A 25,910-nucleotide genomic window follows, 5' to 3' on the forward strand; every position below is an offset into this window, starting at 1 on the left:
AAAAAAACACCAATAAAGACCGCCCTCCCAGTGAGCACTGCCTAAAGAGCACTGTACCTGAAATAAAAAATCTAAAAAAACACCATTTTTTAAGGCCTGCGAGTGTAGACCTTGCAAAATTGATTGCCTTTTAAAGGAAGAAATTTTCGCGGAACGGAATTTTCGCGGAACGGAGTTTTCGCGGTTTTTTTGTCAAATATTCTCGGGATTTAAACAACGACCTCTAAAATTGGTCTTTTTAGGTCCAAATAGGCCATATTTTAAACAAAAAATACTTTCAATTGCGGAATTAAAATTCTACGAAAATTTCTTCCCGCGAAAATTTCTTCCTTTAAGGTAGAGGGAAAACGTTTAGCATCATATTATGTTTTAGCCACTTTCTGGTACATACGTCTGAATGTTCCTGTGTTTGAGTGTTACCTTATTGGAACTAATTTTAGCGGGAACTAATTTTCGTGGTCGAAAAAAAATATCCGGAAAATTGCATTTCGCGGTTTTTTTCATTCGGGAATTTTCGCGGGTTTTAATTTTCGCGGTTTTGTCTATTTTTAAACTAATTTCTTTCATTTTCCTAGGGATTTTTCAATAAATAAATATTACATATAAAATTGTATTTCGCGGGAATTAATTTTTTGCGGTTTTTAACTCTCAAAATTTTTCGCGGGCTCAAATTTTCGCGATTTTGACGAAAAACCGCAAAAAACGCTAAAATTGATTCCCGCGAAAATTAGTTCCAATATGGTATCTTAGCTCTAGTTTAGACTAGTGCAGACTTTAAATTTTTTTGTTAAATTCTTTACTTGAAAAATATTGTAAATAAAGTAAGTAATGAATTTATTTGGCTTAATAAGCGAGGCGAGCGACCACACTCATAGACACAATGCTAAACTAATGATGTGGCTGCACGGTACTGTTACAGGAAAAATAGTCTCTAAGATCTTATTAGGATACATTGAAAATAAATTTTGATTGAAAGAAGTTTTCGCATAAACACTGGACACAGTCAAATTTTTGCTCATTTGTTTGTGTTTTGCAAGACTTTATCGAGACAAATCGAGACACAAAATACGTCTAACCGAGAAAGAACGACACTCGATAACGTTACTTTTAAATATCGTACTCTTTCCCTAGACTAAATTTTATAAATAATTTTTATGGAAACAGTTGTCCTCGCCAAACTGGCAAAGGAACGATTGCTTGGGGTATGGCAATTAGTAGAGTCTCCCTAATCTCCAACACGCACGGGAACAACTTAAGGAAATTTCGAGCTATGGAGAAAGGTTTATAAGGCATTGTTAACTGAAGGGATGCGAATACTAATTCGAGTGAAAGAGGAACACACGAGTTACAGGGGCTCAAATCAAAGGTCAGGGTGTCTACGGTTTAAAATCTTGAAAAGTGAACATATTTTTAAAGAATGCCTTGAGAACCACCCTTCGCTCGCAATCATCTATTCCAAACAAAAATCAATCTTCTCTCGGGTGCCTAATAGCCGGGGGGTTTGGAATAAGCGGGGGGGGGGGGGGTGGAATAAAATTGTCTTGGGTAGAAAACTTTTGAAAAGGAGGCTAATACAGCAGAATTGGGACAAAAGAACTTTCAAAAACATTTTCCCAAAAATCAATAAGCGGGGGGGGGGGGTTGGAATAAGAATGTCCTGGGTGGAAAATTTTCGAAAAATTAATTAGCAGGGGGGGCTATTAGGTATTCGAGAGTAACGTCTTTCATGCACCTCGTCCAAGGGGAAATTCTGTCATTTTAATCAATTTGAGCCCCAAAAAACCTTGAAAAATATCCTATAAAGTGCCAAAAAACCTTGAAAACCTTGAAAATCTTGATAAAAGAATTTCGTAGACAAACTTTAGGGTCTCAACTGTAGTAATTAGTGGTTGATAATCATTTTAAATGCTTATGGAAACCAAAAATACTAAACATTAAATTTAAAGGTTTCTCTTAATGTCTTTCGTAAATTTAAAATCTTATATATACAAAACAAAATAAAACTAATTTTTCAAATATATTTTTTATTTCAACTCGTCATTCATCATCGGAGTATCGTCTATCCTCTTTTCTTTTTTTATGTCTTCGCACTTTGTCAGATCCTGTTTTGCGACTTTCTACGTCACTTTCATCATCGTCATCATCCTTGTAAGAATCCTTTTGTATTGAAGATGTCGATAATCTCCTGGAAATGAAATTTTAAAAAGAATTGTCTGCAGTGTGCTCTCAGGTGCCTAATATAAGCACTCACGCCGCTTGTTAATTTTTCATTTTTCTTCCGACCCCCGGACCTTGTTAAGACCCCAATCCCTAGTTTATTAATTCTTTGAAAATACCTTAAGTGGATTAATTTTGGTGAGGATTTAATTTAGTGATTGGCCAAAATACGATTTTTGGCGGGGATTTTAAAATTTGGCGAATTGGAAATTTCGAGACACTGAAATGAGTGACATTTACTATGAAATATACTACAAAGTTGTGATTTTTTCACATACTATAATGTTCTTTTTGTTAAACTTGGCGGAGATTTAATTTTGCGAATGGTCGGATTTTAATTCACCAAATTCGCCAAATTTAATCCCCGCAAAATCTAATCCACTTAAGGTAATTACTAGCTATCAAATTACCAGCTATAAAAATGTTTCTCCCCATTATGCTTAAAATTGGGCCATTCCATTTTATGTCCATACAGGGGGTGAACGAGCATTTCCAGGTGGTTAATTGAGCATGAATTCCAGGGGGTCTAAAAGAGTATTTTTTTGTTTTCCAGGGGGTAAAAAATTATTTTCAAATTTCCAAGGGGTAAAAGACTGATTTTAGTTAGTCCACCGTCACTTTAAGGTATGAAAATAAATTTCCCAAGAGATTTTTTCCAATTTTTTTTAGTACTAGATTTATAGGATGACGGGGGGGGAGGGTACTGCCCAACTTTCGACTCTCAGACCCTTAGTCGGATCAAAAAGGAACAGAAAAGGGTAATTTTGTGAATTTTACGACCCTTATTGGGACTAATTTGACTAAATGCCGTTGCCGATTTTTGGTTATTTAATTTTGGTCTGTAAATTAAATGGGTACCCCAATAAGTACCCCATTTGGGGTACCCGACCTTTAAGGAACATTCGTTTTATTCCTTTGACGAGGTGATATAACAAGATAGAGTAAAGCACTTACTGCATCGTGCGGCGAGCTAGTGCTCTTTTATAAGCAATCACAAGAACAGCCGATGATATCAATGTACTAGCTAAGAAACAGCCGACTATCAATGTAATAAATGCGGTAACCGGGTCCGATTCTTCCTTTTTTAAACCAACCACTGGTTCGATATTGGGCTTCGGGGTAAACTCGTTTTCATATCTTCTTTCTGTAGTAGGTATAGTTGTTGTTGTTGTTGTTGTTGTTGTTGTTGTTGTTGTGGTTGTCGTTGGTTCTTGTTTTAGATAGAGCATCAAATAGAGTTTATTTTACTGTTAAGATTTTAGATGCTAAAATATACCTTTTCATAAATTACGTCACGAACATCACTTGCCTCGTTTTGAAAATATTGTCATGGTGATCAACTCCCAGCAGGATTTTATTGAAACTACATTTTTTTCATAAAAAAACCATTTAATGTCTCAAGGGACATAATCACCATAGTAATTGTTCGAAAACGAGGCAAGTGATGTTCGTGTCGTAATTTATGAAAAGGTCTATAGACTCTCGATTTTATTTGAATTTCTATTATTCGAATCTTTTTATAATCCGAAAAACATTCGCCTGATTTGAGCCCTCGAGTGTTAGTTAGAACGTTTGATGCAAAATTGATTTTATCATGATTCTTTTGAAGCTCATTCTGAGATTTTCGTTAGCTCAAGATTATAGGCGTTGAGTAGCGAGAGAACAGTGTTTAATTAAAGGAACGTAAAGGAATCCTAATGTTCGTTTGAAAATAGAAAGAAATTCTTTTTTTTACCTGACACTGTAACTTTGAAATCAATGATTTGGCAATTGTTTGAATAGTCTACAAATTTAAGTTTGTATATTCCACCATGTCTCCGTTGAATGTCCCGAATTTCCAATGCTAAAATGTAAATGAATTAAAAAAGGTTTTTGTGGTATGCGTTACAAGTTTTTTATTTGAAAAATCTTGGCATGTTCTTAACTTTTTGAGTTTTAAGCCTTAAAATAAATTAAATTATAAAATAAATTTTGTCCATTTTCTTAACTTGTCGGACCACCTGGAGGTCCTATAAATCAACCTTTCGTCTGTTACCAACGAACTTTTCTCAGTATTGAATCATAGGAATCTTTTGATTTTTGATACAAAGGTGCAAAATGGTGGCGGCCAAAATGTTACGGAGTCCGAATTTCGAAAAAAAAATTTAATGAGTAAATTTCAGCCAAATGGCTAAAAATAGGTTTTTTGTGGACTTTGTGAAAAATTGGATCATTAATTGGATCATTTTCTCTTTTTATGCATGAAAGTGGGGTACCATCATAGGTTAAAAGTTGGTTTAAGCAGATAATCATAAAAAAATTTGAGCCAAAAAGTTCCTAAAAATGGGGTTTTCTGGAATCACGCTAAAATATTTATTCACGCCATACGACTGTAACTATGGTTGTTACTATAACAAGGAACAAGAAGTAACGAGAAGTAACGAGAAGTAACGAGAAGTAACGAGAAGCAACAAGAAGTAACGAGTGGGTAACGAGTAGGTAACGAGAAGTAACAAGAAGTAACGAGAAGTAACGCCGAAATCATGACGTCATCGCCAAAATTGACAAAATCTAATTAGATTAATTTCAAGGCATTATTGTCAAGGCGTCACATGCCAAATTTGAAAGGAAACAGACAAGCCAATCACGAGATATAGGTGCCTGAAAAAAATCTAGAAATGACGTCATCAATCTTAAAACAATTAACTGGTATGGAGCGTCATTTTCTTGACTAAAGTACTCGTTACTTAGATTGGGCACTCGTTACTTCCATTTAAGGACTCGTTACTTCTCGTTATCTACTCGTTACATACTCGTTACTTCGTGTTACTTCTTGTCACTTCTCATTACTTCTCGTTACTTCTTGTTTTACTTCTTGTTCCTCGTTATTTATAGTAACAATCTTTAACTATACTTCACTTACGGTAATCTATTCAAGCTGCCCACTAAATATTTTTACTCTCATGCTATTTATCCTATTTTTATCTGATTCTCTTCATCAGGTAGGTCCATTCAGCATGTTGCTTGTTGTTATTGTCTTTCTAACTATCTGTTTTAAGCTGTTGTACAAAACACTTTTTCCAGTCAATGAATCAGCTAACAATCATACTTTATGATAAATAACGAGATTGCTCACAGGAATTTTTTGACCTGCATCCCGCGCGATCGTATTTAATCGTCCGCGCGTGTGCGCTCTGTCTGCTGTATGGGTACTGTATGCAAGAACAAAGCTCCTCTTTTTAGTCTTTTGAGACTTTAAAGGAGATTGGAGAGTGTCCTAACCCCCCAGATGGAAATTTCTAATTGCATAGACACTAGCAGGGTTTACAGCCCTTTTGCTGAGTCCCCTTACTGAGTCCCCTTACTGAATTGGAATAAGAGTCACTCTTCAACTAAAGAGTGGATGAAAATCGCGATGATTGATCGCCCATTGATCGGCTCTTGTATATTAGAAATAATCTTAATCTAAAATTATTTCTTTAAGAAATTAATACCTTGACAGCGTAAAATTATACAGGTCATGGCAAATAAAGATATGGAATTGTTGCCCATTGATTATCGTGTCCGTGGCTGAGTGGATAAGGCGTAGGCTGCTGGCATCCACTAACGGATTCGTGCTCCTTATACTACATGGGGTTTTGTAGAGGTCTGCGATTCAGACTAGATAAGGCGCTAATCTGCCATCTGACAAGGAAACATTTTTGAGAGTTCGAATCCTAAACGGTGTGTTGTAGTATGTGTTATTTTGTCAGCATTGACGACAAACCTTTTTCTGGTTTTATGAGCTCTTATTGATATTTTTGAAAATTCCGGTTAGAATTTTAAGAAACAAAAATTTTCTTTCTAAGTAGTGTCACCTATTCAGTTTGAGTTTGTCATCAAGTACTGTATTTCAAAATGGATCAGGTTGGTTAGTGGGTAGAGAGCCAAGAGTCATGACTTTCCCTTCTCTTGAAAATCTAGTATTCCAAAACTTTCAACTAAAAAAATACATGAAAATCGACTTTCATCTCTTTTTTGCTATCTTACAAACACCTTTTTCAGAACCACAAGTGACTGAATATGCTGCTAAAAAATGATTGACAGGCCTAAAAAATGATTGACAGGTGTGGGTTTGCTCGCGCGGGTTAGAAATTCCCGTGAGCAATCTCGTTATTTATCAAAATGTATAATCATAACCAGTCTGCCATTTTGTTTGTTTTGATTTGCACTAGCCCGGGGTCCACATAAAGCTTTTTCATAGACTGAATGGTGCAATTAAGTGGCCCGGTAGTATATGGTGATATGCTTTTTTTTTTCGTTCTTTTTGGAAGGTAAAAACAGTATGAAGCAATGTTTTTATTTTAAAATAAGGGATTCAAAATCTGTTATTGATGTTTGTTTCTCATTCTTAATTATATTTTTCAACTTCAAGTAGCTTTTTTGTTATTTGGATTCTAAACATTTTTTTTTCAAAATGGCAACCTCGCGAAATGCTCCTAGTCTACTTCACTGGACTCAGTGTCATCAAAAATTATCAAAATGCAAAGTTCAGCCAGAAGTAGTCTCTAGTCTAGATTTGCACAACTAATATTGTATTCGTGTTATATCATACACTGTTATAATCTGCATTCATAACACTCGCTTCAGCTTTTCAAAGCTAAATCAGTAATATGTAATAATGGTAATAGCATATAACGTAATATGAAAAAATGTATATTACCGTCCCGGAAAAAAACCGAACATTTAGATTTACGGAAGAGACTAACTTCGGGGATGCTTGCGCGACAAAACAACAAAATTTCGAGATTCCAGTCCAATATCTATGCGCCATACTCGCTGTGGGGACAAAAATTTGCCTTGTCCGGGGGGTAAACTTGCTCTGTTTAGGAGTAATTTTGGTTTGTTTGGTAATTTTGAATGCTTGTCCGGGGGGCTATTTTTCCAATATTTACAGGGACTGAAGATTGATTTTCTGATTTTTCCAACCTTTACAGGGACTTCAGGGTTCCAAAAAGACATCCTTATGGTCGGCACATACCCGTACACTTGCCTAAGTACCCCCACCATCTACGTGTCATCACCCCCATTCTTGGAAGAATCTCATGCGTAGTGTCTTTAATTTCACTCCTTATTATGCTGGACCGCATATTTAAAGCGAACGAAACGAGAAAAAATCTAATTCCACTAGAGTTGCCTCGGACTACGCGGCAAGTTTAGTAATATATTACTTACCAGATCCTCTTGCTGTATTACTATTCACATAATGAGGTGAGAATCGCATTAATCCATATGTTAACGTCTGCCCATTCACAGACCAATGATACCTAAATCCGCCTTGTGTTGATTGTGCTTTGAGTTTTATTACGTCACCAACCACAACATCGAATTTCTCTTCACTTACTCTGGTGAGTCCCACTATAATATTAATATATAATAGTCGTTTTTATAAGGATACCAATATACGCTACACTTTCTTTTATAAGAATAGTCCAGGGGGTACTAGGGCAAAATGGGTTACGGGGATACGCTACTAGTCAGTATACCATTTTTAACCCCCACTAGTCCCAGGTAGGGTAGCAAAAATACCAAAATAGAAAAGTCAGTCCCTTGTAGGGTGTTTTATTGTAAAATTTGGGGAAAAAGTAGAAAATCTGAGAAAATTCTTCGCTGATGATACAAAACTACTACGTCACGCAAAAATCAAAGAGTTACAGAATACCATCGAATCCGTACATATAGAAATCGATAACATTAACTAGTGGTCGGACCGAAATGACTGTATTTTCAACCAGACAGCTAGCACAACGCCACTCGCTTGCTTACTTGGTCACCGAAATAAAAAGTGCCGGTCAAGACATCGAAAGAGTCAAGAACTTCAAAATTCACGGTGTCAAATTCAACGGGCATCTATACAGTCATTTTGACCCTATTTTCTTGTGTTAGAAGTTTGCTTTGTGGTTTATTACATTGCTTTTTATCTAAAACACGAAGTTCCCTAGAAGGCATAAAAATTATACAAAAAGGAAATACGAAAGAACATTCTCAATTCTCCAGTCGATCAACTACGCATTAATTTGCTATAACAGCACAATCAAGTTCGTAACAGTGAGCATAAGATAAATGTGAAAGAACTGAAAAGAATATTTCAACTTACAGCGACCTGTACATTCGGCATCCACCAGGTTTGCTACGAATAGAAAGACAGTTGAATTCAATTAAATTTGGGGCGCTGAGCATAGATTTGTAAAGCCCAAATGGCTAGATACCGTGCTTTTGCGTACGGTAGGTAGGTAGAGAGGTTAGGTAGTAAATCCTACCTAAGTCACATGACATTACAATATAGAATTTCAGTGCTTGATCAATCAGAAGCTTCGCGGGTTTTCGAAAACAAAAGCAGCAATATTTTTTGCGATATCACTTTTTTGCTTGGAATGGCTTAAAGCACTCCATCTAGTTCTTCGGGCTTTACAAATCTATGGCGCTGAGCCTCTTTGAAAGAATTATTAATTAAGATTTCCAAATGAGAAAGCTATTGGTACAAAAAAGGTCAATTACTTCCAATTCTCGCATTCACGCAGTTTTTCTTTAATTTTCACGCATTCACGGAAGTGAAAAAGCCCATTCACGCATTCACGCAAACCGCTGGGGGGCATTAAATTTCGTTTTTGGGCGTTTCTATGAAATTCTTAGATTTCGTGGGGACTTATCATCGTGGTTGATAGCCTATACTAGACGTCACCCGCGTTTTTTACGCAATTAACGTCTATTCCACTTTGCGACTTTTTCGAATGTTTTGAGCCCAGGTTTTCGGGCTCTAAAATTTTTCTAAGATTTTCTTACGTCACTTTTAACTTTCAAAGCTTCTGCAGTAGCAAAATAATCGAATTTGCGTCAAAACACTTGAAAGACTTCTATTTTTCGAAAATCGTCAAAGTGGAATTCACTAAGAAACGAGATGAAAAATCCCGGTTTTTAGTGAGGTGCTCGCTACGTGGTTGACGTCTGTTCAATTATTTCACGGGAGCTTATTTTAGCGGATGATTAGAAAACAATTTCTTAAGGGCTCTGACCATAGTGAACTTGAAATATTTGTCACGTAAAAAATATAAATTTCTATTTGATGTAGCACACAAAACTGTGACTGTTAGGCCAACTATCCTTGAGTCTGAAAATTTAAGAATTACAATGAAAAAATTCGATGAGGAAGAAAAAGAAGACTTTTGCAAAGAAGAGTATTTCAACTTTGAAGAGCTTCTTTTCGGCAAGAAAAAAACATTTTGAATTTTTTTTTGCGGTAGATGGTGTTTCTTTTATCGAACTAAAAATATATTTTGTAGGGGCACCGGTAGGGTTGGGAGTTTTCTTAATAAAGGTCTGTAAATTATACGCTATAAGTATTTGTGAATGACTGTTTTCTGTCGTGTTTCGTTAGAGCAAGCGGTTAGGCATTGGGTTTGTAAACCAAGGTTGCTTGCATTTGGTATGAAGTGAAATTTGCGAGCCGCCCTGACAGAATACTGAGAGTATTAATCTAATAAGCCAAAATGTCATGCCAAAAAAATTTTTAATTATTTTTAATTACCTTTATTATTGAGCAAAACCAGTGATGAGATAATATAAGTGATAAAGAAAGTTATCGAGGACATTTTAGATACTGGTGATCCTCTTCTCGCGTAGCTTTCGACTGACGATGAAAATAAGTGATATCCAAAACAAGTGCTGAGACCATAGAAATACTTTATTTTAACATTACATGACTGTTTCTAAAGAAACAAAACTAATATACCGAATACATTGGTCAAATTATTTTTTTTTTGATTCTAGTATTAATGTCATTGATTTCATAAAAATAGATAATATATATTTGACGTCAATTGTTAATTTTGACGTCAATTATTTTTGACTTAATTTATTTTTATAATTAAGAAGTGGTCAACACGTAGCTGGGGTGAAATTCGCCTGGAGTGAAATGCATAAATAATTCAACCCAGGGCAAGAATCTTTTGGGGATCGTCGGCGAGGGGCGGGTTGAAAACACTTTTTTTACCAAAGGGGTAGACTGGAGTCGTTTATAATGCATGTAATACATAGGAGTTATATGACAATACGATTATTGTTACGGTGTCCCGGCTAGCTACGCATAAACTTGCGTAGCAAGAAAACAATTTATCAAGCAAAAACTATCTCTCAAAACAAAATCATCTCAAATGAAAAACTTTTAACACACAAATCCACACACATCTTTTTTCAAGAATTTATTTTGAGTGAAAAAAAAATTATAATTGCAATATTGACACTTTTCTTTTGTTTGGAGTTAGTGCACAAAAGTTTCTAGACGACTAAAATTGTTCCCTCAATTACTTTTTACTTTATTTCTACCATGTCTGAATTAGACTACCAACGGGGTGAAAATTTTAACTTGTTTTCACTCCGGGATTGAAAAATTAAAACGAAAATAGACACACATTTTTTCAACCCGGCTACGTGTAACCACCGCCTTATCAATGGTTCAAACCGTGGATTCAATTCGTGGCCAGGTCATATAAACGATTTCAAAACAGTCATTTATGCCTCTTTCCTAAATGCTTAGCAATTGAAAACTTTGATCACGGGTAAATAAAGTAATACCAAGTGGCCCAAAAAGGTTTCCATAAATTTCAAATTTTGACATAGTACGTCCTCTGTATGTGCTTAAAATAGTAATTCTCGCCCGAACTTTAGATTCTGAAATACCTTAAAATACACTAAAATCTCAATATAATTTGATCATGTATAAACATAATAGATCTTCCCCTCGTTATTGCTATTGTTACAAGGGGTAAGTTTGGGTACCTTTTAAGACAAAGGTCGTAACGAGGAGAAGATCCATTAAGATTTGAAAAGTAATCGTGTAAACGATTTTTCCAATTCATTTTAAATGAGTAAAAAATTGGAAAATGATTTCGATGACAATGATGATAACTACGCAAATGATTCTTTTTATCAAGCTTTACTACGCAGCATGAACTAGCCTGGATATCCAAGCTCAAAATTTTAGAAAAAACAAAATTTACCTCAACATACAAAGTTCTAAAATTATAGAGCCTGGTCTCCCTAGAGAAAGAAAGTGCAAACCCATGTTTCCTAGCCAACCCAGGGCAGCAAAACAGAAATTAATAAAAAGCAGTCTTACAAGATCTAAAACTATTTAAAACATCCAAAGATTACACCAAAGTCTATAAAAAAGTTTGCATGCATTATCATGACCAACCATGTTTTCTTGGAAAATGAACTTGCCTCTATTTTCTTCTTTTTCATGTTTTCATGTAACAGAAAGCTCTATCTTCACTAGCAACTGGAGGACTATCCTATTTTTTCTTTAGAATCGCTCCGCGCCATGTCAACCTACGGCTTTAGCGGCTTAGCGAAGTGAGCGCAAGCAAGCGGACTGCATTCTCATATGGAGAATGCAAATCGCTCTAGGGAGACCAGGCTGTAAAGCAGAACATAAAATATCAAAAACTAGACTGTGAAATACTTTACAGTCTGGATATCCAGGCTAAGCTTGAACTTGTCTAGTTGAAATGTCTATATTTAATGTCAATATAGAAAAACCATTTTCATTTTGTAATAAAATTTGATCCAATCAGAAAGCTTAGGGAAAATCAATTATGCCTTACAAAAAAATCGTGATGGAATCAAAAGAAATTGTGGTATTTCTATTGTATTTCTAAATCGATTCTCTCCTAGATGTAAATCCACCCTTAGAAAAACTCCATCTCATCCGTGAATGTAGCTAGATACAAAAAGTTTAAAGGTTTCTCTCATTGTCTTTTGCAAATTGACTTGCTTATATATACAAAATAACTCTGGTCATTTTTGACAACTCAATATCCATCAATATTGTATTGTCCATCGTCTATTTGTGGTTGGACTATGTTGCCAGTATTGTATTGTCCATCGTCTATTTGTGGTTGGACTATGTTGCCAGTATTGTATTGTCCATCGTCTATTTGTGGTTGCATTATGTTGGCAGTGTTGTATTGTCCATCGTCTATTTGTGGTTGCATTATGTTGCCAGTATTGTATTGTCCATCGTCTATTTGTGGTTGCATTATGTTGTCATTATTGTATTGTCCATCGTTTATTTGTGTTGGCATTATGTTGTCATTATTGTATTGTCCATCGTTTATTTGTGTTTGCATTATGTTGGGTTCTATATTGAGATTTTCTTCCTCGTAATTATCCTTGTAAACGTTCTTTTGTAATGAAGCTGCCGAAAATCTCCTGGAATCGAAGTTTTAAAAAGAATTGTCTGCAGTGTACTCATAAAATATTGAACAAAAGACTCCCTTTAAATATTGAGCTGTCTTCAACCCATCTACACGTTTATTTTATAAGAACAAACTATATAAGAACATAAGTCTTCAATGGACGAAATGCGACGAAAAAGTTTAGAACATTTTAAGGCTTTATGGACTCAAAAACACCTGTTTTCTTAGGAAAATAGTAAAAAATACTCACAGAATGGTCAAATTAAGAACGTGTTAAGAATATCTTTAGGCTTAAAACTCAAAAAGTTAAGGTTTCAAAAAATTTGGATGTTCTTATAAAAAAAACATGTATTCATTTGCTAAACAGCTAGGAGGGAATAGAAGGTCGTTTCTTAACAATCGAACAAGTTTAACGAGTGACACGGAGTGCATTTTTAGAATAACTTTTATGAATAGATTGATTCTTCCTTTTAAGTAAATTTTCTCAAGTTCTATGAATTTCTTGGTGGATGACTGGTGCCAAGCCGAGGGGATTTACCTACCTAAGGAGGCTGTGTCAAAGACGATTGGGCAGTTTAGACCAATCTCAATTTTGGATGTTGAAGGGAAGATTTTCTTGGGGGTAATTGCAAAGAGAGCGGTGAGCTTCCTGCAAAGCAATGGATATATAGATGAAAGCATCCAGAAAGCAGGGGTCCCTGGTATTCCTGGCTGTATCGAGCACGCTTTCGCCATCTGGGACACCATTCAGGAAGCAAAGAAAGACAAAACGGACCTAAACGTTGTATGGCTTGACTTAGCCAACGCATATGGATCTGTACCTCATGCTGTTCTTATGAAAGCAATGGACTTCTTCTATATACCTGTGAAAGTGAAGAATTTGATGAAGTGCTACTTTGATAAATTCAAGATGAGATTTACCACCCAGTCGTTTACAACCGAGTGGCACCGGTTGGAGGTTGGGATTGCTGCTGGCTGTACAATTTCTGTGATCTGGTTTATAGCTGTGATGGAAATGATACTCAGATCGGCAGATTGCACTGAAGAGACAGCCAAGGTCCAAGCACCAAAAAAAGCGTTTATGGACGACGTGACCCTTCTAACTCGTGAACATGATAAGATGCAAAAGGTCCTTGACAAACTGGATGAACTAATAACATGGTCCAGAATGAAGTTTAAAGCCAAAAAACCACGCAGCCTCACTTTCTCTAAAGGACGTCAAGTGCAGCGGAAATTCCAAATATCAGGAGAAGTGATGCCCACTATAAAAAAGCAACCAGTAAAAAGTTTAGGTCGCTGGTACGAAGGAAACCTTAATGACAAAGGAAGAGGTGTGCAGATCCAAAGCCAGCTGGAGGACGGTCTTAAAGCTATTGACGAGACTGAACTACCGGGGAAGTACAAAATTTGGTGTCTTCAGTTCGGACTTTATCCCAGAGTTGCTTGGCCACTCATGATGTATGAAACAGCAGTAAGCAGGGTAGACATAATGGAACAGAAATGTAATGTCAAGATTAGAAGGTGGATAGGTCTCCCACGAATGACCAATACTTCTGCTCTTTACCGGAAAAAAGGATCGCTGCAGTTACCCTTAACAGCCATATCAGAAATCTACAAAGCTGGCAAGGTGCGTACGGTGATGATGCTGCGAGAGTCAGCAGACACTGAGATCCGAAGTAATCCACCAGCTGTACACACAGCACGGAAATGGAATACAGAAGACGAAACTAACCAACTCATCTCGTCGTTACAACATAAGGACATTGTTGGATCGACACAATCGGACATGAAAGGTCTTGGAGTTAACGCCTTCAAGCCCTTTGCTTCAATGAACAGAAAAGAAAGACGTGCTGCTGTCTGCAACCAAATCGAAGATGTGGAAGCAGAATAAAGAGAACTACACATTATTCAATGTACACAGCAAGGTCAGATGACCAAGTGGGAGGAGAATGTTGTTGAACGGAGAATCAGCTGGAACGAAATCTGGATTTGGAGCACGTCACGTCTAAGCTTCCTTGTTCGTTCGACTTATGATGTGTTATCATCCCCAGCAAACCTTGTCAGATGGAAAGTGGCAACTGATGACACATGTCGATGCGGAAAAAGTGGAACAATAAAACATATTCTGTCAAACTGTGTTCTAGCCCTCAACCATTACACCTGAAGGCACAACGAGGTACTCAAAATCTTGTTCGATGTGACCGCAAAGCAGCTTGATGCAATAAACAATGGCAAAAGACCTCAAAAGACCAAAATCGGTGGTTCAATCAAATTTGTGCGACCAGGGCAAAAAGACTTCATTCGACCTGCCAAGAAAATGATTGATGACAAAAGATGGACAAGGACCTGGAATATCTCAGCAGATTTACCAGGGCAGCAGAGTTCCTTCGTCATCCCGACTATACGAAAAAACCTGACATCGTTGTTTGGTGTACAGAAAGGAAAGTTGTGTTCCTAGTTGAATTGACCGTTCCCGACGAGGACAATAACAATGCTGCTCAAGTACGAAAAGGTGATCGTTACGAAGAGCTCCTAGAGAAGTGCGAAGATGCAGGTTGGGACGCAACTCATCACTCAGTGGAAGTTGGCTGCAGAGGTTTCGTTGGCAATAGATTGAAGAAGTGGCTCATCAACATCGGCCTCCCCAAACGCACAATCAACAAGTCGATAAAGGAATTAGAAGAGGTAACTGAGAAAGCAAGTCACTGGATTTGGTTGAAGAGAAATGACGAGTTTTGGCAAGAGGGATAAAGAAGAATGACAGTGAAGTAGGCAACCGATTGCCTTGTGCAAGTTGGACCTACACTGTTTTTGTCGTCACCAACAAATCAACCAGCCACAACCAGTTGGATTGGGACTCACTTCAGTGAGGGGGGCCGGTGCGTTATGGATAACGTCGAGAGGAAGGCCCCGAAACGGAACGCATTCTCTCCTGATGAACCATGAAGACTGGATCCGGTATGCGGAGCAATTTGGCTGGCAATCACTTACCAAGGTAAGCTGTTATTCATTTCTTTTATTTACTTCAAAGTGAAAAGATGAATTTAAATTTTGTTGGTCATTTATCAAATTTAGGCTCATTAGAATGAAAGTCATGAACTACGGTAATTTTGTGAATTTTACGACCCTTATTGGGACTAATTTGACTAAATGCCGTTGCCGATTTTTGGTTATTTAATTTTGGTCTGTAAATTAAATGGGTACCCCAATAAGTACCCCATTTTGGGTACCCTACCTTTAAGGAACATTCGTTTTATCCCTTTGACGAGGTGATATAACAAGATAAAGTAGAGTACTTACTGCATCGTGCGGCGAGCTAGTGCTCTTTTATAAACAATCACAAGAACAGCGGATGATATCAATAAACTAGCTAAAAAACAACCGATTAACAATGTAATAAATGCGGTAACAGGATCCGATTCTTCCTTTTTTAAACCAACCACTGGTTCGATATTGGGCTTTGGGGTATCGGGCTTCTTGGTAGTCTTCAATGTCGTTTCTTTTTTTGTTATTCTTGTTATTGTAGTCGGCATAATTGTTGTTGTTTTTGTTGTTGTTGTAGTGGTTGTTGTTATAACTGGAGGTGGTGTTGGATCTTGTCCTGTAGTTTATCAAAGGGAAAGTTTGTTACATTCAAATTTAAAGCACTTTTTCCCTAACTTCTCTCAAAAGAATAGAATATCAATTTTATTAATAGGTACGTGTCATAAGTTACACGAGGGAGACGGTGTTTACTTGTTAGGATCGGCGTACAATTTTGTGCCCAGAGCTACCTTAAAGGAAAAATTTTCCGCGGAACATAAAATTTTTGGAATAGCTTTTATAGATTTTTCTAAAACGCTGCCAAAGTATTTTGATAGTGTATTACCCCCTGGCTGATATTACCCCCGTCTTGGCTATTTTTAGAATTTTTTTTAATTTTTCACATTGTCTATTGTTATATTACATTTCTGGAAAGTTTCATTTAGAAATCTTTTCTGCTTCAAAAGTTATGATGAAAAATGTAAAATTTCAATTTTCTCCTTTCTTCATGTGACTCCCACCTTAAGGTACTCGGCATGATACAACATTTTTGAGTGCTAGAATCTTAAAAAAGAGAGCATAACAGATCGTATTGGTCTAGCCTAACCTGATAACAGCTGTTCATAATTTTCTTACGCGCACGGTAAACCTCTGAAGGAGCTTGAAAATTAAACATCTAAGGAAAATAATCCTCCCGCGGAAAATTCTACAACAAGAAAATCTTGTTGTTGTGCGCCGGAAAGTCAAAAAAAGATACGACGCCCTATTCATAAACACAATCACGCAACTTTGTTGTAGTTCCTAGAACGTGCTCCTTGCGATTTCGAGATTGCATATTCGTCAGATTGTTATATTTTCACACATCCCTTTAGAGCTTCAGCGTGGTTTGCAGAAAACATTCACAATTTGATCTCAGGTTAGTCTGACCTGGTTGTTCAGCCAAAACATTCAAAACTAGATGGAAAAGATCAAAGCAGTGCGCCAACCTGGAAAGATTAGCGGGTTTATGTATTCGACGTAAATTGAGGGCGACGGTATAAAGATATAAAGCAAAGCTGACATGGGGCCAAAATCGCCGTCCACTACTTTGCTCGACGACGGTAAAAACACCAAGATATCGTCGTCTGTTTAGGTGTGGGGCTGAAATTCAAGGGTATTTTCCCATCGCGGACTAAACCTTCGCTTCATTTTCCAGAGGGGCTAGGGTCCCAGTAGGTCTGTGACACAGGGGTGTAAATCTGCTCAGAGATAGAGACCCATTGATGTTCGATGGAAAATTGAAAGAAAGTGTTCTTACCTCTCACTGTAACGTTAAAGTAAATATAAGAAATAAGACAATTTTTATATTTAGACCACCAGGCCATGTATCTGTATTTGTATATTCCTGCATGTCTCCGTCGAATGTTTACAATTTCCAATGCTAAAATGTAAAAGAATAGAAAAATAAATAACGTCACGAAATCACATGCCTCGTATTCAAACAATTACTATGGTGATTATGTCCATTGAGACATTAAATGTTTTTTTTTAATAAATAGAAAGTAATTATAATAAATCCGCTGGGAGTTAATCACCATAGTAAAATTTTTAAAGATATTTAAGGGCTCTGACCATGGTCAAAAAATTCATTTTGGTATTTGAGCATATAAAAGTTATGTTTCAGGTTCCTTTATACTTTTAACAAAGAATTGCCTTTACAAATTGCTTTTTGATCAAATCCCATAAAAGTAATTAAGAATTTAATTACAGAAATGACGTTATGAACTTTAAAAAGACGTTAATAAAATGTTGCATCACCCTCTTTTATAAAAAGTGCTAAGTTTTAATGGTTAACTTTTTTGTTTCCAAATTTTTTCAAACTGTTCGCAAAGAATTGAACTGTTTTGAATTTTTCGGAAAAATTTTTCTAAATTGATGCATCAAAAGTTATAGCTGTTTTTCTTTAAACAATTGGGATGAAAAATAGGTCTAATAGCACTTTTTTCAAGATTTTGAGACAAGTAAGCTTTTAGAAAAATTTTCCGAAAATATAGTTTTGTAAAGGATACACCATCTACCACACAAGCTTTTTCAAAATATTTCTTCTTCGACCAAACTAAGCTCTTCAAAGTTGAAATACTCTTCGTCGCAAAAGTCTTCATTTTCCTGTTCATCAAATTTTTAATTTGCGATTCATAAAGTTTCAGACTCAAGGGTAGTTGGCCTAACAACAGAAAATGTATAACATGTCAAAATTTTGTTAGCTACATCAGGCAGAAAATTATATTTTTTTACATGACAAATATCAAAATTCACTATGGTCAGAGCCCTTAAGTAAACATGGAACCCCCACCAGTTAGTTCTAACTTCTCTTTCTGTATTTAAAACAATTTTTAATTAACCGCTAAGAAGAAACATTCCTCTGAAATTTTTTCTCTAGTTCAAGTTGGAAATAGAGGGTCAACTGTGATGTTCTACTATTCGACACGTTCCTTATTCGATTAAAATCCAATTACCCTTGAAAATTTAAATACCATAGGTTTCGGGACCCTTTTGGGATAGAATTTTTATGAATAATATGCACTTTTTCAGTAAAATACCACGTAATCTTTATAGTTTATCAAAACCTAAAGCCTTCTAAAATTAATCCACTTAAGGTATATACAATTTAATGTTTTACTCACATCTTAATCGACCTTTCGGTGTATTTGAAGGACGTATATATCTATAATGAGGTGAGACAGCTATAATCATTCCTGACAACTTTTGCCCATTTACAAACCAATCAATACCTTTGGAGCTTTTCGTTTCGATTACTGAAAGTATTGCGTTGTCACCAACCATAACATCGAGTGTCTCTTCACTCGCTCTTTGAACTCCTACTATAATATTAATGTATAATATTCATTTTCATAAGAAAACTTATGATGTAAACAGAAAATTCATGATATTTATGACGTAATGTTTTCTACGGAGATACCCAGGTTTTAGCCAGTAGTGGCAAATTTAAACTAGACAAAAGTTGTATAAAATTTGCCACACATTCGGGGTCTTTCCGTAGAAAACATTACGTCATGAATATCATGAATTGATAAAACAGAAAAATGACGCGACTGCATTTTCACAGGGAAATGTAATAGCGAAGCTGGATGAAGAACGAGAATTCCTTAGCGGATTGCTTCTTTGTCTTTTCTATTGTAAACTGTTCATAATAGAAATCCATCTCTGTCCCCTTGAGATTTCTGTTTTTATAAGAAAAATGAAGCAGACAAACATACAGTACGTTTACACATATTAGCGAGTTTATGTATTTGCGCTTTTGAGGACGGTAAAGTGACTGAAGCGATTTGAAATAACCCGCAGTTCTGCCCCGCAAAATCGAGGACGGTAAAAGTGCTGATTTACCGTCGTCCTCAGCTGGTCAGGATGTAGTCAAATTAGAACCTTACCGTCTCCGTCGCTTAAAAACACATATACACAAACTCGGTATTTTGCTATGATGGGGAACATCATAGCAAAATATGTGTAAACGTACTGTATGTTTTTTTGCTTTTCATCAAAATAATATTTGCAGAAGATACCCCAAAAGCTTCCTTGTAAATGAAATCTAATTTTATCAGCGTGTGTTATGAATTTGAGAAGCTTTCATGATTCCTCTTTAAAACTTTCGGATGTAAATATTTTCAATTGACTTGAAATTTTTTCCATAATCAGACATACCGACTCGCTATCTAAAAAGATCAGTTAGAAAGTGAGGCACCCCGCGGTGTAATGCGGTATTTCAAATGAAAAAGTGCTATTTATAATCTTACAGAAGAAATTTACGAATGAAAACAATGTTTCATTTTTTTGAATTGTCATTCACCAATGTTTTGCAGACCTTCTTAATTAAATAATTAAAAGTTTTTAATCGTGAATATAAATGCAGCAGCAGAATAATTGGCTACTCAAGAGGAAATCCAAATTTCACGAGTTTGTAATTAAAAAAGTTAAATTTCATATCAAATTCTAATGTCATGGACAGAGATATAACAAGGCTTTTTCAAATGTGCGTTATCCAGCTCTGCTATAACATATCCCTGATTTTCATAAGGATAAAAAGTGTAAAATGGTATAATGCTAGTTTGTAAGTAAGCAAGTATACCCTCTAACCTGAAGGGATGAGAAGGGATTTGTTAATTTTTGTAAGGGGTTCTATTGGTTCCCTATTTCTATAAATTTCCCTATTTAAGTTCTATTAAAGTTCCCTATTTCCTTTATCACCTTTGAATGTGAGCAAAAATTGAAAATTTCATCTTAAGGAAAAAATAGTCTACCCGAAGGTAGGGGAGGGCGATATACTCCTTTCTCTGGATTTCTCCACTCGCCCTTGACCGTCTCTTTAGTTGCTGAGCATCAAGCAGAGAGGCCATGTCGGGAATCTTTGGTATGACCCGGCTGGGGGTGGAACCCACAACCTTGTGCACCGTAACTGGATGCTCTACCTTCATGCTACGGTCGCTAAACAGTATAATGCTAAGGGCATATTTCAAAACTGAAAATAAGACTACAGTTATAAGCCTTTTATTATTAAATTAAAATCCTACTTATAATGCACAGCCTAGCGCGGTCCGCATTAATTTGACACAAATATTGGATTGAAAGTAAAATTTACCGCCAGATTTTCAAAAATTTACCTCTCGAAAACTAAGAAATCGCTAGTAGATTCAATTCGTCATCAAAAATAATGCGCAAATTTTAAAGGCTTGACGTTTTCTTGCCCGAGAAAGGTTAAAGATTCGCTTTTAGCCCTTCGCACCCAACTAACAAGCCCAACCATTGAAGCCGGGGATTTCTAACCTGATAACAGCTGTTCGTAATTTTCTTACGCGCACGGTAAACCTCTGAAGGCGCTTGAAAATTATACATCTGAGGAAAATAGTCCTCCCGCGGAAAATTCTACAACAAAAATCTTGTTGTGCGCTGCAAAGTTAAAAATGATACAGCGCCCTATTCATAAACACAATCACGCTGTTGTCGTTCCTAGTCCTTTTCGACGAACGCGGTCCTTACGTGGTGTGCAGAAAACATTGTTTATTGCCAAATATTTTGGCACTAATTGTAGCTCGGGAATCGAATGGCGCACTTTTATAATACATTCTCGATCGACTAAGGACTTAACCGTTCTAGCATATAGAGTCAGTCTGGATCATAACAAGCCATTTGGAGCTTGGAAGTTTCTCAAAAATCTTAGTCGTGAAATTCTATATAATCTCATTGCTTCACATCCATTTTTTATTTTCTCTCAAAAGAACCATAACTCTCGCGATTTGTCATCTTCACTGGCACAATTGTGGTCAGAACTGGTGTCAGAATTAAATTTGTGTACGCATCTACGAGTTTTGGATTCCACCAATGAGCCCCGGTTGTGTTGGTTTCAGTCAACCTCGTTCCCTGCGCATTATCAGCTTTTTGATGCTTACTGATAGCGCTAGATAATACCCTGGCATTCTCTGGCGTCAATCAGTAGTATAAATAAAGCCTGGGATACACGGGAACGAGGTTGGGTTTCAGTCAGACGGAGACGCCATACTGTTTTCAGAGCAATCTTTCGATATCTCTACAGGAACTAGCAGTAAGTTTTATGTTCTTTGAATATGTTGATGGGGGGTTTTTTGACCAATATAGTTTGATTTCCTAAAGATCACAAACAAGCGAGGGGTCCCTTTAAAAGTATAGTATTTCAACTTAGTTAGATTACTTTCAATTTCACGTGGTAGCTATATAACGTTATTTCAACGTTCATCTAACGTATGGGCATTGTGGACATTAGATGATAAATGTTAAAAAGTTTTGTTTTTTTTGGGGGGAGGGTGCGGGACTTTGTAATACCAATGTACCAATCACTTCACTTTTTACCCCAATTACCGATCTACCCGATAATTCTTCGCTCAAATACCGATACTGATCGATTTGTACCAACATTCATTTGGATTTTCTAGACTCGCCTTTCTCATTGAAAAATTCAATATTTTCTACCAATATTTATATGAAGACTCCCTTTCCCATGTATGGTTTCTTTTCACATGGTCTTTGACACCGATAGTTGACCAAAAATACCGACATAAAGAAGGTTTTTTACCAATACCGAGATGTTCTTGAAATATCGATTTACCGATCTAAAAAAAAGGATATATGGATAAAAGGACCGATATCCCGCACGCCCCCACCCCCCCGAAAAAAAGGGGAAAAGTTCTTTGCCAGCTGAAAATAATACTTACTAGGTTGGGCTGTCACATTATGAGTGAAACATTTGACATCCTTCTGGTATGCTAAAACGTATAAGCCTTCGTATTCCTTTTTGAAATTTCGAATGTGTAATTTGGATTCAGTTGTTTTTGGTGAAGTGTCAAATTTGTAGCCTCCACCGTTATATATTGGTACTGGGGGATCATGCTCGCTCTTTTTACGATACCACAAATACGATTCTCTGTCATGGTGATCCAACATATATCCAGAAATTGTTACTGTACCTTCATAGCAAACATATGTCATTTTTAGTTTTTTACATTCCTGGTTGATCGCGTTTGCTATGAATAAAAAGACAATTCAAATTTAATTAGATTTGCAGCGGCGCTGAGCTTTTTTGAAACAATTAAATAATTTTTTGAAATGGGCACGCTAGTGACAAAACCCGTCAATTTCTTTGATGAGATAATTTTTCCAGGAGATTTGATTTTGCACATGAGCTTATCCACGAAATTCAAATATTTCGGGGGTCATTTAAGCAAGAAAACAAAAACTTAAATTTTGGCGGGAACTTATTTTGACGATTGAGCAAAATATTTAATTTTGGCGGGAACTAATTTCCAAATTCGCCAAAATTAGTTCCCGCCAAAATAAGTTTCCTTAAGATACATATGGTTTTTAAGAACGACAAATTATGCACGAGTATTACAATACAAGATTCTTTAGAGGAACAAATTGTATAAAGATTTTCGTTTAAATTAAGGTTTTTATGCTATTTAGAGTCAATCGTGAAATGATGCGGGATACGTTATTTTAATTACCTTTACTATTGAGAAAAACCAGTATGACAATAAAAGTGATGAACCATGATGATGAGCACATTGTTGATGTCTCTGTAGATGCTTCTCTTTTCAAATGACCATTATAATGACCTTAAACGAGTACTTTGAAAGATACAAAAATTGAAATAGTCTTTTTAATTAATATTTGACGTCAAATTTTTTTCTGACATCATTTATTCTTGAGATTACTTTGAATACCGTAATTTCTCTAATTTAATACGTCCTCTAATTAATGCGAGGAAATTATTTTCGTCATTTTGAACTAATTTAAATCCGCTAATTATTAGTGCGAGCACCCATTTACCTACTTTTGATTTTCCTCTAATTTAATACGGTAAAGTTCAAATTTTCCTCTAATTATAGTACGAACTGATTTTTTCAGGATTAGTTTTGTTCTTTCAAATTTTTCAAATTTTCAAAAATATTATTTACAATTCAAAAGGGTCGTCATCGTCATCGTCTTTTTCAGTGGCATCGTCCTCTAAATCTAAGATAGTTTTAGCATTACCCATGCATTGTTCGTAGAATTCTCCACTTCTCACTTTGCTTGGATCAGTTGTTGTGATGCCACATACTTCAAATGATCTGGCTACCATCTCTTTGTCGTTTGACAGAACTTTGTGTGCTTTCTCAACCCAGTCTACAATATCTTGTTTGCTTGGTGGTGGAAGCTTGAAGTCGGGTTTTGATGAGGGTTCAGGCATTTTCTCGATGACTTTAGATACGTGTTCAACCCAACATTTTCGCAAAATGGCTTTGAAAGGTTTGTTGATGCACACATCCATTGGCTGGCATTTCGATGTGCATCCTGCTGGTATCATTAGAGCATCGCATTTATTTTCAACCAACTTACTCTGGATATCATCCGTTTTGTGTGCTGCAAATGCGTCGTACGTTAACAGCGAATTTTCGAACCCGATATCCTTGGAGACCTTCTTGATGTATTCTAACCAGATATCATCAAGCCATACTTTCATGAGATGCTCGTCCATCCAAGCCTTTTCTTGGCATTTTACCACAAATCCTTCCGGTATTCGCAGTTTCTCAATGGTTCTTTCGGTTTTGCCTTTGAAGATTACCATTGGAGGCAGCATGGTTCCGTCTGCAGCAGCTGACAGAACTACGGTGACATGCTTTTTCTCACCACCTGATGTTCTCACCACACATTCTTTGGTACCGGTTTTAGTGATGCTTTTAGCTGGTACCATATCAAAAAATGCCGGTGTTTCGTCCATGTTCCCAACAAGTGACAAGGGATATTTACCGATCCTCATGTAGCGACCAGCATCAAGATAGAACTTAGTGATAGAAGATTCTAGTTGCTGGGGAAGCTTTTGGCTGACAGATGTTCGGCTGCGTAGGGATAGTCGATGCCTTGCGAAAAACTTTTGGACCCAACCACGACTAGCATTGAATGTGGGATTGTGAGGGCAGATAACACTTCTTCCCTTCTCCTGTAAAGCGAGCACAGATACTGGAAAATGCATATCTCTTAGCTTGAGAATCCAGCATACAAGATCATTTTCAACTTCTAAGGGGTATGTTAATGGCCTACCAGCTCCTGAACGGTTTCCTTTGTCAATCGGTTTAACGTTTCTAGGGAGGGTTTTCACAATATTACGAAGGGTGGATTCGTTAACATTAAAAGCTTTGGCAGAAGCCACAAAGTTTTGCGTGAGTAGGTAGTGTTCTCTCATTTCCCTTTTTGTTTTCTCGGTGTAACGTTTTCTGGTGGAGTGTTCAATTTCGTTGGCATTCTTCACGCTGTCAGGGTTTAAGTAAAAGTTGATGATAACTGAATCAAAATACGTGGCTTTTCGTAAGAGATCGTTGTAGTCATGATTCCTTTCCAGCATTCGATTGATTTGGTCATCTGTAAGTGAATTTGGTGGTCGTCCGACACGCTTTTTACTCGGTGGGGGTGCTGCTGCTTTACCTGAAATGGTAAAAATAATAATTCAAATACTTTTACCAAAAAAATACCAACTATATATGGTAATTTTAACGCAAAGGGAAGATTTTATTTGTTCTTCGCAGAGCAAAATAGTATGTACTTACTTCTTAGATATACCACAGAGTCATCAACTTGATTTTGTCCAGGTGCCAGGAAAGATGTAATAGTTGACTGGCGTTTCCTTTTGGTATTCGATGCTTGTTTTAAAAAACCGATTATATTCGTTTGGGTAGACATTTTCTTTCGAAGAACAAGAACAAAATAAACCACACGTGTAAGTTCAGAAAGATAGATCTCGCGAGTGAGAAGTGATGGCCGAAGAAAACATTCGAATGTCAAAAACATTCGATTGTGCTGTGAGTTTTTTTAACAAACAAAGTTCCACTGCAGCGACTTCTTTTTTTCTCAGGTCGTTTCGACAAGAAACAGCTTTGCGTATACACAACAACAAAAATGTGTGACAATCTTTTTAAATCTCTTCTTGTTCAAGATTTAAAAATTCCAATAGTATTGGAAAAGGAATTTACAGCTGCTTGTTGTATTAGAGGATACCATATCTACAGCTGGACTGGGTGGACTGCTGATATCGGCTCCATTTTGACTGTGAAGCCAGAAGTTAGACCTGGTGCATTAGTCGAAGATCAATACGCGATTGCTATCTGTAGTGATGGTCAAACGGTTGGACACGTTCCCAAATTTTTGTCAAAATTAACATATTTTTTCATCAAGAATGGAGGAGGATTGTCGGTGAAAATTACAGGAGAAAGGAGATACTCTCATGACCTGCCTAAAGGAGGAATGGAAATTCCCGCAAGCTTTATTTTTAAGACTGAGAACGCTGATCTTTTCGCCCAAATGAGGCAGATGACACGTGAAAAGTTGGAAGAGTTTGAAAAGAGAAGAAAATATGGGTTAGAAAAAAGCTTAAAAAAGAAAGAAACAAAAAACAGAAAA

The 25,910-nt window shown here is 36.5% G+C and overlaps 2 protein-coding genes across 2 annotated transcripts; both read right to left on the reverse strand.

Annotated features, from left to right (window-relative positions):
• Nucleotides 1-1,959: 1,959 nt before the first annotated feature.
• On the reverse strand, nucleotides 1,960-9,970 carry LOC136799004 (uncharacterized). The gene is made up of 6 exons (XM_067055689.1): nucleotides 9,761-9,970; nucleotides 8,333-8,365; nucleotides 7,411-7,593; nucleotides 3,953-4,060; nucleotides 3,172-3,427; nucleotides 1,960-2,185 (listed from the first exon to the last, which is right to left on the reverse strand). The coding sequence occupies exons 1-6, from the start codon at nucleotides 9,822-9,824 to the stop codon at nucleotides 2,038-2,040; spliced, it is 792 nt and encodes a 263-aa protein (XP_066911790.1). The 5' UTR covers nucleotides 9,825-9,970; the 3' UTR covers nucleotides 1,960-2,037.
• A 1,903-nt stretch (nucleotides 9,971-11,873) lies between these two features.
• On the reverse strand, nucleotides 11,874-23,087 carry LOC136799060 (uncharacterized). The gene is made up of 6 exons (XM_067055739.1): nucleotides 22,982-23,087; nucleotides 22,193-22,501; nucleotides 18,617-18,814; nucleotides 17,251-17,373; nucleotides 15,732-16,032; nucleotides 11,874-12,444 (listed from the first exon to the last, which is right to left on the reverse strand). Exons 1-6 carry the CDS (start codon nucleotides 23,040-23,042, stop codon nucleotides 12,045-12,047), a joined length of 1,392 nt encoding a protein of 463 aa, XP_066911840.1. The 5' UTR covers nucleotides 23,043-23,087; the 3' UTR covers nucleotides 11,874-12,044.
• Between the last annotated feature and the right edge of the window lie 2,823 nt (nucleotides 23,088-25,910).

Source organism: Clytia hemisphaerica, unplaced genomic scaffold, assembly GCF_902728285.1.
Source record: "Clytia hemisphaerica strain Z4C2 unplaced genomic scaffold, Clytia hemisphaerica genome assembly, whole genome shotgun sequence".
NCBI classification, from domain to species: Eukaryota; Metazoa; Cnidaria; class Hydrozoa; order Leptothecata; family Clytiidae; genus Clytia; species Clytia hemisphaerica.